Raw genomic sequence first — 12,753 nt, forward strand, 5'->3', positions numbered from 1 at the left:
ATAAGTAAAATAAAACAGGAGACAGACAAGGAGAGTAATCAATAACAGCAGAAGTCACAAGATGAACGGAAAGAACTGGATAGCAGTAATCCCATGGTAGGGCTTCCCAAGTGGCTCAGTGGTAAAGAATCCACCTGCCAATGCAGGAGACTCAAGAGATGTGGGTTTGATCCCTGGGTCAGGAAGATGCCCTGGAGTAGGAAATGGAAACCCACTCCAATATTCTTGCCTGGAAAACCATGGACAGAGGGGCCTGCTGGGGAGCAAACTCAGAGTTTGCTACAGTCCATGGGGTGCAAAGAGTAGGATGCAACTGAGCACTATCCCACAGTAAACATCAAGTTCCAAATTATCAAATTTATTTGTATGGCAAATTCCTATGTAAGCCTTGCTATGGCAGACATTCTCAGGCTGGTTTAGGTTACTCATGTTGCTGCTGTGAAGTAACTCCAATAACCCTGTGTGGTAGGCACCATCATCCCCATTTTTCAAATGAAGAAAGCGAGACTCAGATGTTAAATAACTTGTCCCAGATCATGCCACTGGTAAGAGGGTGAGGACGAAGCCCAGGTTTCTGGCTTGAGCCCACACTACCCAGCACGACTATGCTCTTTCTCTTACTTTAGAAATTTTCTATATATTATCTATGTCACTTTTCAAAATTAAATTCTACTCTTTTATTCTTTATATGCTGTACTGCTTTTCAGCTGAGTTTACTCAGTCATTGCTTTCATGCTTCACGGCACATCAAAAGGTCATTCTGATTACAGTAAAAAATCCTATTCCATTGCATGTGATTATTTCCTAAAATAAAGCTGGTTGCTGTCTTCTGTAGGAAAAAAATTACATTCTGCTATTTATTTGTTGTTCCTTGATCATATTGTGCCTTAATTTTTCCCAACACTGAATGTCTCTCCACTTGGTTGTATGATTTCTGAGAAGTTGGATATAATTCTTAACTTTGTTTTTCTAAAGGTAAGGTGTTTTTTCCCTTGGGCTGCTTTCAGGAATTTTTCTTTATTTTTTATTTTCTGTCCTTTGAAAATGATATGCATAAACAGGTTTCTGGGGCATTTATCTTATTGTTATTCTCTGAGATTCCTCAATCTGTGGTTTGGTGTCTGACATTAGTTTGAGGGAAATTCTCAGCCATTTTTATTTCAAATATTTCTTCTGTTTCTTTCCTTCTTTTCCTCCTTGTATTTCCATTATGTGTGTGCCACATTTATTTTAAGTTGTTCCAAACTCCTTGGTTATTCTGTACTGGCTTTTTTCAGTCTTTGTTCTCTTTGCTTTTTGGTTTTCGAGGATTCTCTTGATAAATACTCTCAGAGATACCTTCCTCAGCTGTGTCCAGTTGAGGAATAAGCCCATCAAAGGTATTCTTTGTTTCTGATGAAATGGCCTCTAGCATTTCTTTTTGGTTCTTTCTTGGGATTTCCATCTTTCAATTTTACATCACCCATCTAATTCTTGCATGCTATCTACTTTATCCATTAGAACCTATAGCACATTAATCACAGGTGTTTTAAATTCCTATTCTAATCTTCATATCCTACCATGTCTGTCTGGTTCTACCATGTATGGTTCTGATGCTTGCTTTGTCTTTTCAATTTGTGATTTTTGCCATTTGGTATACCTTGTACTTTTTTCTTGATAGCCAGATATGATGGACTGGGTAAAAGAACTGTTGTAAATAAGCCTTGTGTAATGTGGTAGTGAGGTGTGAAGGAAGAGTCCTGTAGTCTTGTGATTAGGTCTCAGTCTTTAAGTAATCCTATGTCTCTGGACAATGAATCCACAAGTGTTTTTAACTTTTCCTGTCCTTTCTTAGGTGAGAGGGAATGACTAAAGCCAGTTGGATTTGGATTTTTCCTTTCTCCTGGGTGAGTTAGGCTCTGAAAAATCAGAGCAGAAATAGAGAAAAAAAAGGGAGAAGAATCAAATCAATAAAGTTAGAAATCAAAATGGAGAAATGACAACACAGAAATATGAAAGATAGTAAGAGACTACTATGAGCAATTATATGCCAATAAAATGGACAATTTGGAAGAAATGGACAAATTCTTAGAAAAGCATAACCTTCCAAAACTGAACCAGGAAGAAATAGAAAATCTTAACAGACACATCACAAACAAGGAAATTGAAACTATAATCAAAAATCTTCCAACAAACAAAAGCCCGGGACCAGATGGCTTCACAGGTGAATTCTACCAAAAATTCAGAGAGGAGCTAACACCTATTCTACTCAAACTCTTCCAGAAAATTGCAGAGGAAGGCAAACTCCCAAACTCATTCTATGAGGCCACCATCACCCTAATACCAAAACCAGACAAAGATGCCACAAAAAAGGTAAACTACAGACCAGTATCACTGATGAACACAGATGCAAAAATCCTCAACGAAATTCTAGGAAACAGAATCCAACAACATACTAAAAAGATCATACATCATGACCAAGTGGGCTTTACCCCAGTGATGCAAGGATTCTTCAATATTCACAAATCAATCAATGTGGTACACCACATTAACAAATTGAAAGATAAAAACCATATGATTATCTTAATAGATGCAGAGAAAGCCTTTGGCAAAATTCAACACTCATTTATGATCAAAACTCTCCAGAAAGCAGGCACTGAAGGAACATACCTCAACATAATAAGAGCCATATACGACAAACCCACAACAAACATTATCCTCAATTGCAAAAAATTGAAAGCATTTCCTCTAAAATCAGGAACAAGACAAGGGTGCCCACACTCGTCACTACTATTCAACATAGTTTTGGAAGTCCTAGCCACAGCAGTCGGAGAAGAAAAAGAACTAAAAGGAATCCAGATTGGAAAAGAAGTAAAACTCTGTTTGCAAATGACAGGATCCTCTATATAAAAAAACGTAAAGATACCACCAGAAAATTACTGAAGCTAATCAATGACTATAGTAAAGTTGCAGGATATGAAATTAATACACAGAAATCCCTTGCATTCCTATACACTACTAATGAGAAAACAGAAATTAAGGAAACAATCCCACTCACTTTTGCAGTGAAAAGAATAAACTACTTAGAAATAAATTTACCTAAAGAAACAGAAGACCTATATATAGAAAACTATAAAACACTGATGAAAGAAATCAAAGATGACACAAATAGATGGAGAAAAGTACCATGTTTGTGGATTGGAAGAATCAATATAGTGAAAATGAGTGTACTACCCAAAGCAAACTATAGATTCAGTACAATCCCTATCAAGCTACCAATGGTATTTTTCACAGAACTAAAACAAGTAGTTTCAAAATTCATATGGAAACACGGAAAACCTCGAACAACCAAAGCAATCTTGAGAAAGAAGAGTGGAACTGGAGGAATCAACTTGCCTGACTTCAGACTATACTACAAAGCTACAATCATCAAGACAGTATGATACTGGCACAAAGACAGAAATATAGATCAGTGGGACAAAATAGAAAGCCCAGAGATAAATCCATGCCCCTTTGGACACCTTATCTTTGACAAAGGGGGCAAAAATATACAATGGAGAAAAGACAATTTCAAATAACAAGTAGTGCTGGGAAAACTGGTCAACCACCTGTAAAAGAATGAAACTAGAACGCTTTCTAACACCATATACAAAAGTAAACTCAAAATGGATTAAAGGTCTAAATGTAAGACCAGGAACCATAAAACTCTTAGAGGAAAACGTAGGTAGAACACTCTTTCACATAAATCACAGCAAGATCCTCAATGATCTACCTCCCAGAGGAATGGAAATAAAAACAAAAATAAACAAATGAGACCTAATTAAACCTAAAAGCTTTTGCACAACAGAGGAAACTATAAGCGAGGTGAAAAGGCAGCCTTCAGAATGAGAGAAAATAATAGCAAATGAAGCAACTGACAAAGAATTAATCTCCAAAATATATAAGCAATTCATGCAGCTCAATACCAGAAAAATAAACAACCTGATCAAAAAATGCGCCAAAGAACTAAACAGACATTTCTCCATAGAAGACATACAGGTGGCTAACAAACACTTGAAAAGATGCTCAACATCGCTCATTATCAGAGAAATGCAAATCAAAACCACAATGAGGTACCATCTCACGCCGGTCAGAATGGCTGCCATCAAAAAGTCTACAAACGATAAAACTGGAGAGGGTGTGGAGAAAAGAGAACCCTCTTACACTGTTGGTGGGAATGCAGACTAGTACAGCCACAATGGAGAACAGTGTGGAGATTCCTTAAAAAACTGGAAATAGAACTGCCATATGACCCAGCAGTCCCACTGCTGGCATATACACCAAGGAAACCAGAATTGAAAGAGACACATGTACCCCAGTGTTCATTGCAGTACTATTTATAATAGCTAGGACATGGAAGCAACCTAGATATCCATTAGCAGATGAATGGATAAGGAAGTTGTGGTACATATACACAATGGAATATTCAGTTCAGTCGCTCAGTCCTGTCCAACTCTTTGCGACCTGGTGAATCACAGCATGCCAGGCCTCCCTGTCCATCACCAACTCCCAGAGTTCACTCAGACTCACGTCCATTGAGTCAGTGATGCCATCCAGCCATCTCATCCTCTGTCGTTCCCTTCTTCTCCTGCCCCCAATCCCTCCCAGCACCAGAGTCTTTTCCAATGAGTCAACTCTTCGCACGAGGTGGCCAAAGTACTGGAGTCTCAGCTTTAGCATCATTCCTTCCAAAGAAATCCCAGGGCTGATCTTCAGAATGGACTGGTTGGATCTCCTTGCAGTCCAAGGGACTCTCAAGAGTCTTCTCCAACACCACAGTTCAAAAGCATCAATTCTTTGGTGCTCAGCCTTTTTCACAGTGCAACTCTCACATCCATACATGACCAGAGGAAAAACCATAGCCTTGACTAGATGGACCTTTGTTGGAAAAGTCTCTGCTTTTGAATATGCTATCTAGGTTGGTCATAACTTTCCTTCCAAGGAGTAAGCGTCTTTTAATTTCATGGCTGCAGTCACCATCTGCAGTGATTTTGGAGCCTAAAAAATAAAGCCTGACACTGTTTCCACTGTTTCCCCATCTATTTCCCATGAAGTGATGGGACCAGATGCCATGATCTTCGTTTTCTGAATGTTGAGCTTTAAGCCAACTTTTTCACTCTCGTCTTTCACTTTCATCAAGAGGCTTTTTAGTTCCTCTTCATTTTCTGCCATAAGGGTGGTGTCATCTACATATCTGAGGTGATTGATATTTCTCCCAGCAATCTTGATTCCAGCTTGTGCTTCTTCCAGTCCAGTGTTTCTCATGATGTACTCTGCATATAAGTTAAATAAGCAGGGTGACAATGTACTACCCTGACATACTCCTTTTCCTATTTGGAACCAGTCTGTTGTTCCATGTCCAGGTCTAACTGTTGCTTCCTGACCTGCATACAGGTTTCTCAAGAGGCAGGTCAGGTGGTCTGGTATTCCCATCTCTCTCAGAATTTCCCACAGTTTATTGTGATCCACACAGTCAAAGGCTTTAGAGTAGTCAATAAAGCAGAAATCAATGTTTTTCTGGAACTCTCTTGCCTTTTCCATGATCCAGTGGATGTTGGCAATTTGATATCTGGTTCCTCTGCCTTTTCTAAAACCAGCTTGGACATCTGGAATTTCACGCTTCATGTATTGCTGAAGCCTGGCTTGGAGAATTTTGACCATTACTTTACTAGCGTGTGAGATGAGTGCAATTGTGCAGTAGTTTGAGCATTCTTTGGCATTGCCTTTCTTTGGGATTGGAATGAAAACTGACCTTTTCCAGTCCTGTGGCCACTGCTGAGTTTTCCAAATTTGCTGGCATATTGAGTGAAGCACTTTCACAGCATCGTCTTTCAGGATTTGAAATAGCTCAACTGGAATTCCTTCACCTCTACTAGCTTTGTTCGTAGTGATGCTTTCTAAGGCCCACTTGACTTCACATTCCAGGATGTCTGGCTCTAGGTGAATGATCACACCATCGTGAATATCTGGGTCATGAAGATCTTTTTTGTACAGTTCTTCTGTGTATTCTTGCCACCTGTTCTTAATATCTTCTGCTTCTGTTAGGTCCATACCATTTCTGTCCTTTACCAATCCCATCTTTGCATGAAATGTGCCCTTGGTATCTCTGATTTTCTTGAAGAGATCTCTAGTCTTTCCCATTCTGTTGTTTTCCTCTATTTCTTTGTACTGATCACAGAAGAAGGCTTTCTTATCTCTTCTTGCTATTCTTTGGAACTCGGCATTCAGATGCTTATATCTTTCCTTTTCTCCTTTGCTTTTCACCTCTCTTCTTTTCACAGCTATTTGTAAGGCCTCCTCAGACAGCCATTTTGCTTTTTTTGCATTTCTTTTCCATGGGGATGGTCTTGATCCCTGTCCTCTGTACAATGTCACGAACCTCAGTCCGTAGTTAATCAGGCACTCTGTCTATCAGATCTAGTCCCTTAAATCTATTTCTCACTTGCACTGTATAATCATAAGGGATTTGATTTAGGTCATACCTGAATGGTCTAGTGGTTTTCCCTACTTTCTTCAATTCAAGTCTGAATTTTGTAATAAGGAGTTCATGATCTGAGCCACAGTCAGCTCCTGGTCTTGTTTTTGCTGACTGTATAGAGCTTCTCCATCTTTGGCTGCAAAGAATATAATCAGTATAATCAATCTGATTTCGGTGTTGACCATCTGGTGATGTCCATGTGCAGAGTCTTCTCTTGTGTTGTTGGAAGAGGGTGTTTGCTATGACCAGTGCATTTTCTTGGCAAAATTCTATTAGTCTTTGCCCTGCTTCATTCTGTATTCCAAGGCCAAATTTGCCTATTACTCCAGGTGTTTCTTGACTTCCTACTTTTGCATTCTGATGGAATATTACTCAGCTATAAAAAAGAAAACATTTGAGTCAGTTCCAAAACTGGAGCCTATTATACACAGTGAAGTAAGCCAGAAAGAGAAATACCAATACAGTATATTAATGCATGTATGTGGAATTTAGAAAGACTGTAACAATGACCCTATATGCAAGACAGCAAAAGAGATACAGAAGTAAAGAACAGACTCTCGAACTATGTAGGAGAAGTCAAGAGTGGGATAATATGAGAGAATAGCATTGAAACATGTATATTACCATATATAAAATAGATGACCAGTGCAAATTCAATGCATGAAGCAGGCATCCAAAGCTGGTGCTCTGGGACAACCCAGAGGGATGGGGTGGAGAGGGATGGTGGGACACATGTACATCCCTGGCTGACTCATGTCAATGTGTGGCAAAAACCACCACAATATTGTAAAGTAATTAACCTCCAATTAAATTAATTGAAAAAAAATTCCAGCAGGTCAAACTTGCTCTTAATTTTCCTTGAGATCAAGCCTTGTTAAGAAGAACAGAGTGCTCTTGTGTATTTCAAAATGCTTCCTTTACCCCTCCTCCTGCTTTGTGATCCATAAAGAAGTTGTTGGTTTTTTGAGTCTGTTCAGCCTTTCACTTGATAGGATGGAGTGGCATCTTCTAAGCTCCTCACTGGTGGAACTAGGTTGCTTCAGTTTCCTCATCTACAAAATAGGCACAATAAACAGTATCTACCCATAGACTTATGATGAAAATTAAATGGATTAAAACATATAAAGCATTTGGAACAGAGGTCTTGGCACACAGTAAGTATTCAGTAGATATTAGTGATTCTCCTCTTCCATTTCTGCTCACTCTTCTCATTGTTACCATATTGTTATTGTTTCTATTGTTCCACAGTCTTGGGTAATGAGCCTCCTCTATCAGCTTGCTGAGGACAGCTGTTACACATAGTTGAGGATTCTCATAGTGGAGTTTTAGGAGGAAATATTTTATTTCCCCATGACCTTTTCTAACAGAATAAATACAGGAAACTATTTTTATATGTTTTACTGGTGATATGTTCCTTAACTCAAAAATGGTAAAACATCCTTTATTTCACTTTTTCCTTTGTTTATCAGAAGATTACTTTTATGGTAAATTTTTGCTTTGTATTTTTACTTTAACTTTATAGTTAATTGAGAAATTGAAGTTAATTTTATTGGAAACTCCACCATATGATTTGCAAAGGAAAAATATAATCCAGTACCAAGGATCAATTCTAGAACTGCAGGAGCTCCTTCATCTTAAGTTTAACAGAGCCACAGAAATACTTCTCAGAGTAAGTGTGATGTCTTGCTTTATATGTTATTAATATCTTTTGTGTTATGATTTTGTATTATATAACTTTTAAAATCCAACATCATTTTTTTGAAGATTTAAAAGGTTGAGGAAAAGTCAGAATAATTTAAGGCACAATGTATTTATCAACTGAATATTTTATTTTTAAAGAAATAAAACATTATCAATATAGCTAAATTCTAGATATTTTCTCTTATACTTGCTAAAGTTTACTAGGACTATTATGGAAATAAATTCACAAAACCTTGTGTGTTAGATATTCACTCTAGATGAATCAGTTTACACAAGATTACAATTATTGGTAGTCACTCTATTTTTACCAAATATCTTAGCACGAATGGTAATGTTCAACTAATTATAGGGCCATTATTATTATATCTATGAAAGTTAATAATAATTCCATAATATATTCTAATATCCAGTCCATATTTAAATTTTCCCTAATATTCGATGAATACCTCCTATAGTTTTTGTTTGCCTTTGTTTTTTTAAATCAGGAAACAGTATAAGATCCTACCTTGCTTTTGGCTATTTTGTGTCTTGGTTTCTTTTCTCTTCTGGTCTAGAACACAGTAACCTTTATAGACGTGGTAAAATGTGTTCTAATTACAAAAAGAACTGTAAAGAAGGCTTATTATTGTTAAGTTATTTTTAGCTGTAATATTCATATTAAAATTTTGCAACTATCTTATTTATATTGCAAGAAAAAGCTAGTAAGGAAATGTGTTATAATTATTACTGATTAAGATTTTTATTTTAAGAGAAAAAAAGATATGTTATATAGAAGAGAAGATTAGAAAAAACACTGTAGTGTTAAATTTATAATGGAAATATCAGTATGAACCAGATTTCTCTTTATTCCATGAAAAGGAATAAGTTCTAATTGGGGTAAATAGCTGATTCAAGCTTGGGGCAGGGAATTTGAAAGATGAGATTGTTATTGCAAGATGAGTTTTTGCATTATCTTGTGCTAGAAAGCAAGTAAATGTTCAAAGACTAATGGAGTCATAGGTAAAGGGACAAAACTAGCTTAAAAAAGCTCCAGTGGTCAAGTTGGAGATAATTTGAATATCGGAAAGAACAATGACTATAATTTATTAAAGCATGTTGATTAAAATAAAAATTCATGAGTCTACAGTGATACCCCAGAAAGGAAGAGGGAAAGTGAGGTGGGGTAGAGAGAACAATTCTTTATAGAATACCATCTGATGAAGGTGGAAGGAATGGTCAGTAAGATAATCACCACTTTTCAATCTCCAGTGTAATAACTGATAAAGATAATTAACCGCTACCTCAGTAATTAGGTGAAAAGTTTAGGAGCATGTCATTCTCATAATGCCAAAGTATTTGACCACAGATTACTTACTGACTAGGATAAATGTACTTTGCAATGGGAAGATATGGGTAGTCACCACCTGAACTCAGTGATCAAGTCCACATTGTTAACAGTAGGACATCATATGCCTCCTGATAGGATGCGATGTTAAGAACACAACTTCCCATAAGGTGCCTTCTTGCAGAAAATCATTCATCTAATCTGATGAAACCTACCTTGACCTAACTTCCAGTGTACAAAAAATAAAGAAGATAGAGGAATAAGTAAAGCTGTGAGGGGACAGCTGGATAAATTCACACAATGCGGAACAGTTCTACAACAGTTTTGTTACTTATGCCGCACTGAGTGACTTGTGGGATCTTAGTTTTCCCACCAGGGATTGAACCTGTACCCCTCTTCAGTGAAGTCCTAACCACTGCCAGGGACGTCACAGAACAATTACTTTTAAAACAAATAGCAGTAAATTCAATTCCTAGTACTTTTAAGTTTTTACGTTATAGGAGCTGAATACGTATTGACTTAAAGTCCTTTTAAAGAACTAATGTCTTAAGCAAGAGGCATGAATTTATTTTAGTCTTTATTAAAGAATTCTAAAGAATATCCTTAAATGGTATGTTGATTATCGAGTATTAGACTAGTAAAATACAGAACTCATAGGGATATTTTGTTCTGTAAACTTGGTGTGTTCAGGAATAGGCTAACTTTTGCAGTAGCATAGGGTAAGGATAAAGTTAAGATTAGGATTTATAGTTAAAATGAGAAGTTGTGATAATGTTAAAATTGAAAAGGGTAATCTAAAAGCAATCTACAAGAGCTACCTGGGAATATAGGAGCAACAACCATCCTTAGACACCTTAAGAGAAACTGAGTAGAAAAGCGGGAACACATTTAAGTGAGTAAATACATTTGTATCATTTAGAGAATTATTTAAAACAATTCTTTGTTATTTTTATTGAACCTTATTTTTACCAAAATTACTTTTTTAAGTATTGAAGGGAATCCAACAGCTAACTGATGAAATAACTTACCTAAATTGTGTAATTTATGAGGCCTCTAATCTTAATAATGTTTTCTTTTTTTCTTACAGCAAGCTAGTACTTTAGCAGATCTGGACAGTGGAAATATGGAAAAAGTCATTCGAGATGAAAATGTTACTCTCTATATATGGGCAAACCTCAAGAAGAATCCAAGGTATTGCCATGGGTGATGCCATAGGTCTGAAGACATTAGAGTCACATGACCAAGCAGATGCCTGTTGCATTACAGCATGGCATACTTATAAAAACTCATCTTAGGAACTCAGCCAGTTAGGGTTTAATTCTGAGACCTGTTGTTTATCTTAGGCAAGTTACTTAGCCTTGTAAGGTCTCAGTATATCAACAGTGAAATTATTTTTATCACTTAATAGGATTGGGCTGAAGATTAAATGTTAATACATGTAAAGGTCATACATAACAGGATGTCTAGTATAAATATACACTGACTAGATATTGGGGTCTTCCTCTTTTTTTCACTCACTCAGCCTCCCTCCCCACCAAAAAGCAGAAGTGACAGGTGCTTCCTATGGGACAGTCTGAAGCTTTTAAAAAATTTATTTTGTATGAACTGTGAAAGTAGCATCAACATATATACACTATCAGGTGTAAGGTGGATAGTTGGTGAGAAGTTGCTGCGTAGCAACAGGGAGCCCAGTCTGGTGCTCCGTGATGACCTAGAGGGATGGGATAGGGAAAGGGGAGAGAGGCTAGGGAGGGAGAGTGAAAGAGAAAGTCACTCAGTTGTGTCTGACTCTTTGTGACCCCATGGAGTATAAAGTGCATGGAATTCTCCAGGCCAGAATACTGGAGTGGGTAGCCTTTCCCTTCTCCAGGGGAATCTTCCTTACCCAGGGATCAAACCCAGGTCTCCCGCATTGCAGGCAGATTCTTTACCAGCTGAGACACAAGGGAACCGGGTATGTATGCATAATTATGGCTGATTTGTGTTGTTATATGGCAGAAGCCAACACAACATTGTAAAAATTTAAAAATATATATTTAAAATTTAAAAATAATACTTTCAAAAATAATTTCATATTTATTACTTTTCAGATATTTAAATGATATTTTCAACAAAGTAATATCATTCTGAGGAATAATAGAGATAATGACAAATTCATAATCACTTGGCTGCTGTTTTACTCAAATGTTTCAAAATAGTTGAGTTAATATGGCACAGTGAGTTTTAGAGAAAAATTATCAGAATAAAAAAGTTAGGAGGTCTAGATTTCTAGTCCCAGTTCTAAAAAGACTAGTCAACAACAATGGGAAAAATTGACTTTATTTTTGATATTTAGTAAAAGGAAGGAACAAAATATTTTCCAAGTTCTATTTGCTACAAAATACTCTGTGGTTTAAATTTTAATTAAATTTTTTATTCATTTATTTTTGGTCACACTGTGCAGCTTGCAGAATCTTATTTCCCCAACCAGGAACTGAACCCACAGCCATGGCTGTGAAAACATGGCGTCCTAACCAGTGGACCGCCCTCTGGCGGAAAATAATCTGTATAACTTTAAAAGAATAAAAGTAAAACGAACAGCTTTGTATTAACTACCCAGGTTTAGGAAGAGAATTAGATGGTATTCTTTTACTAAGATAAGGAACAGTGGTGGCAGAACAACTTTTGTTTTACTTTGATGGTGATGAAGAGGGTGGTTGGGATGGTAAGTTCAGTGTGGGACTTGTTGAATTTGAAGTTACCTATGAGACTATGAGACATCAAAGTATAACTGTCTGAAGGCATTGAGAGAAATGTGAGTTGGAAACATATTTGGAGGCATTATTAGCATTGTTGTTGTTGTTTAGTCGCTAAGTTGTATCCAACTCTTTTGTGACCCCATGGATTGTAGCCTGCCAGGCTCCTCTGTCCATGGGATTTCCCAGGCAAAATGACTGGAACGTGTTTCCATTTCCTTCTACAGGGGATCTTCTTGACTCAGGGATCAAACCTGCATGTCCTGCACTGGCAGACAGATTCTTTACCACTGAGACACTAGGGAAGCCCAAGTTTTGGAGACATGTTTGGGGAAGTTATTAGCATACAGATCAGTAGTTCTTAACTTTTTAGATATCAATCTTATGAACTTTATTACATATGCGCACACATATGTAAGGGAGTTTTTTTAACCTTTTATAGTTCATTCAGGGATGATTCTTCCCCTAGGACACATTGAAGAGCTCATTGAAGTCAT

General features: G+C 37.0%; 1 protein-coding gene across 2 annotated transcripts in view; it reads left to right on the forward strand.

Annotated features, from left to right (window-relative positions):
* The window catches only part of CASC1 (cancer susceptibility candidate 1), an 89,776-nt gene that overhangs the window by 27,819 nt on the left and 49,204 nt on the right, over positions 1 to 12,753 (forward strand). For both annotated transcript variants that reach the window (XM_005680744.3, XM_005680743.3), the window contains 2 exons: positions 8,019 to 8,165; positions 10,609 to 10,712. In XM_005680744.3, coding sequence (XP_005680801.1) covers positions 8,019 to 8,165; positions 10,609 to 10,712 — 251 coding nt within the window. The remainder of the gene's footprint in view (positions 1 to 8,018; positions 8,166 to 10,608; positions 10,713 to 12,753) is intronic.

This window comes from Capra hircus, chromosome 5 (genome assembly GCF_001704415.2).
Source record: "Capra hircus breed San Clemente chromosome 5, ASM170441v1, whole genome shotgun sequence".
Taxonomy (NCBI): Eukaryota; Metazoa; Chordata; class Mammalia; order Artiodactyla; family Bovidae; genus Capra; species Capra hircus.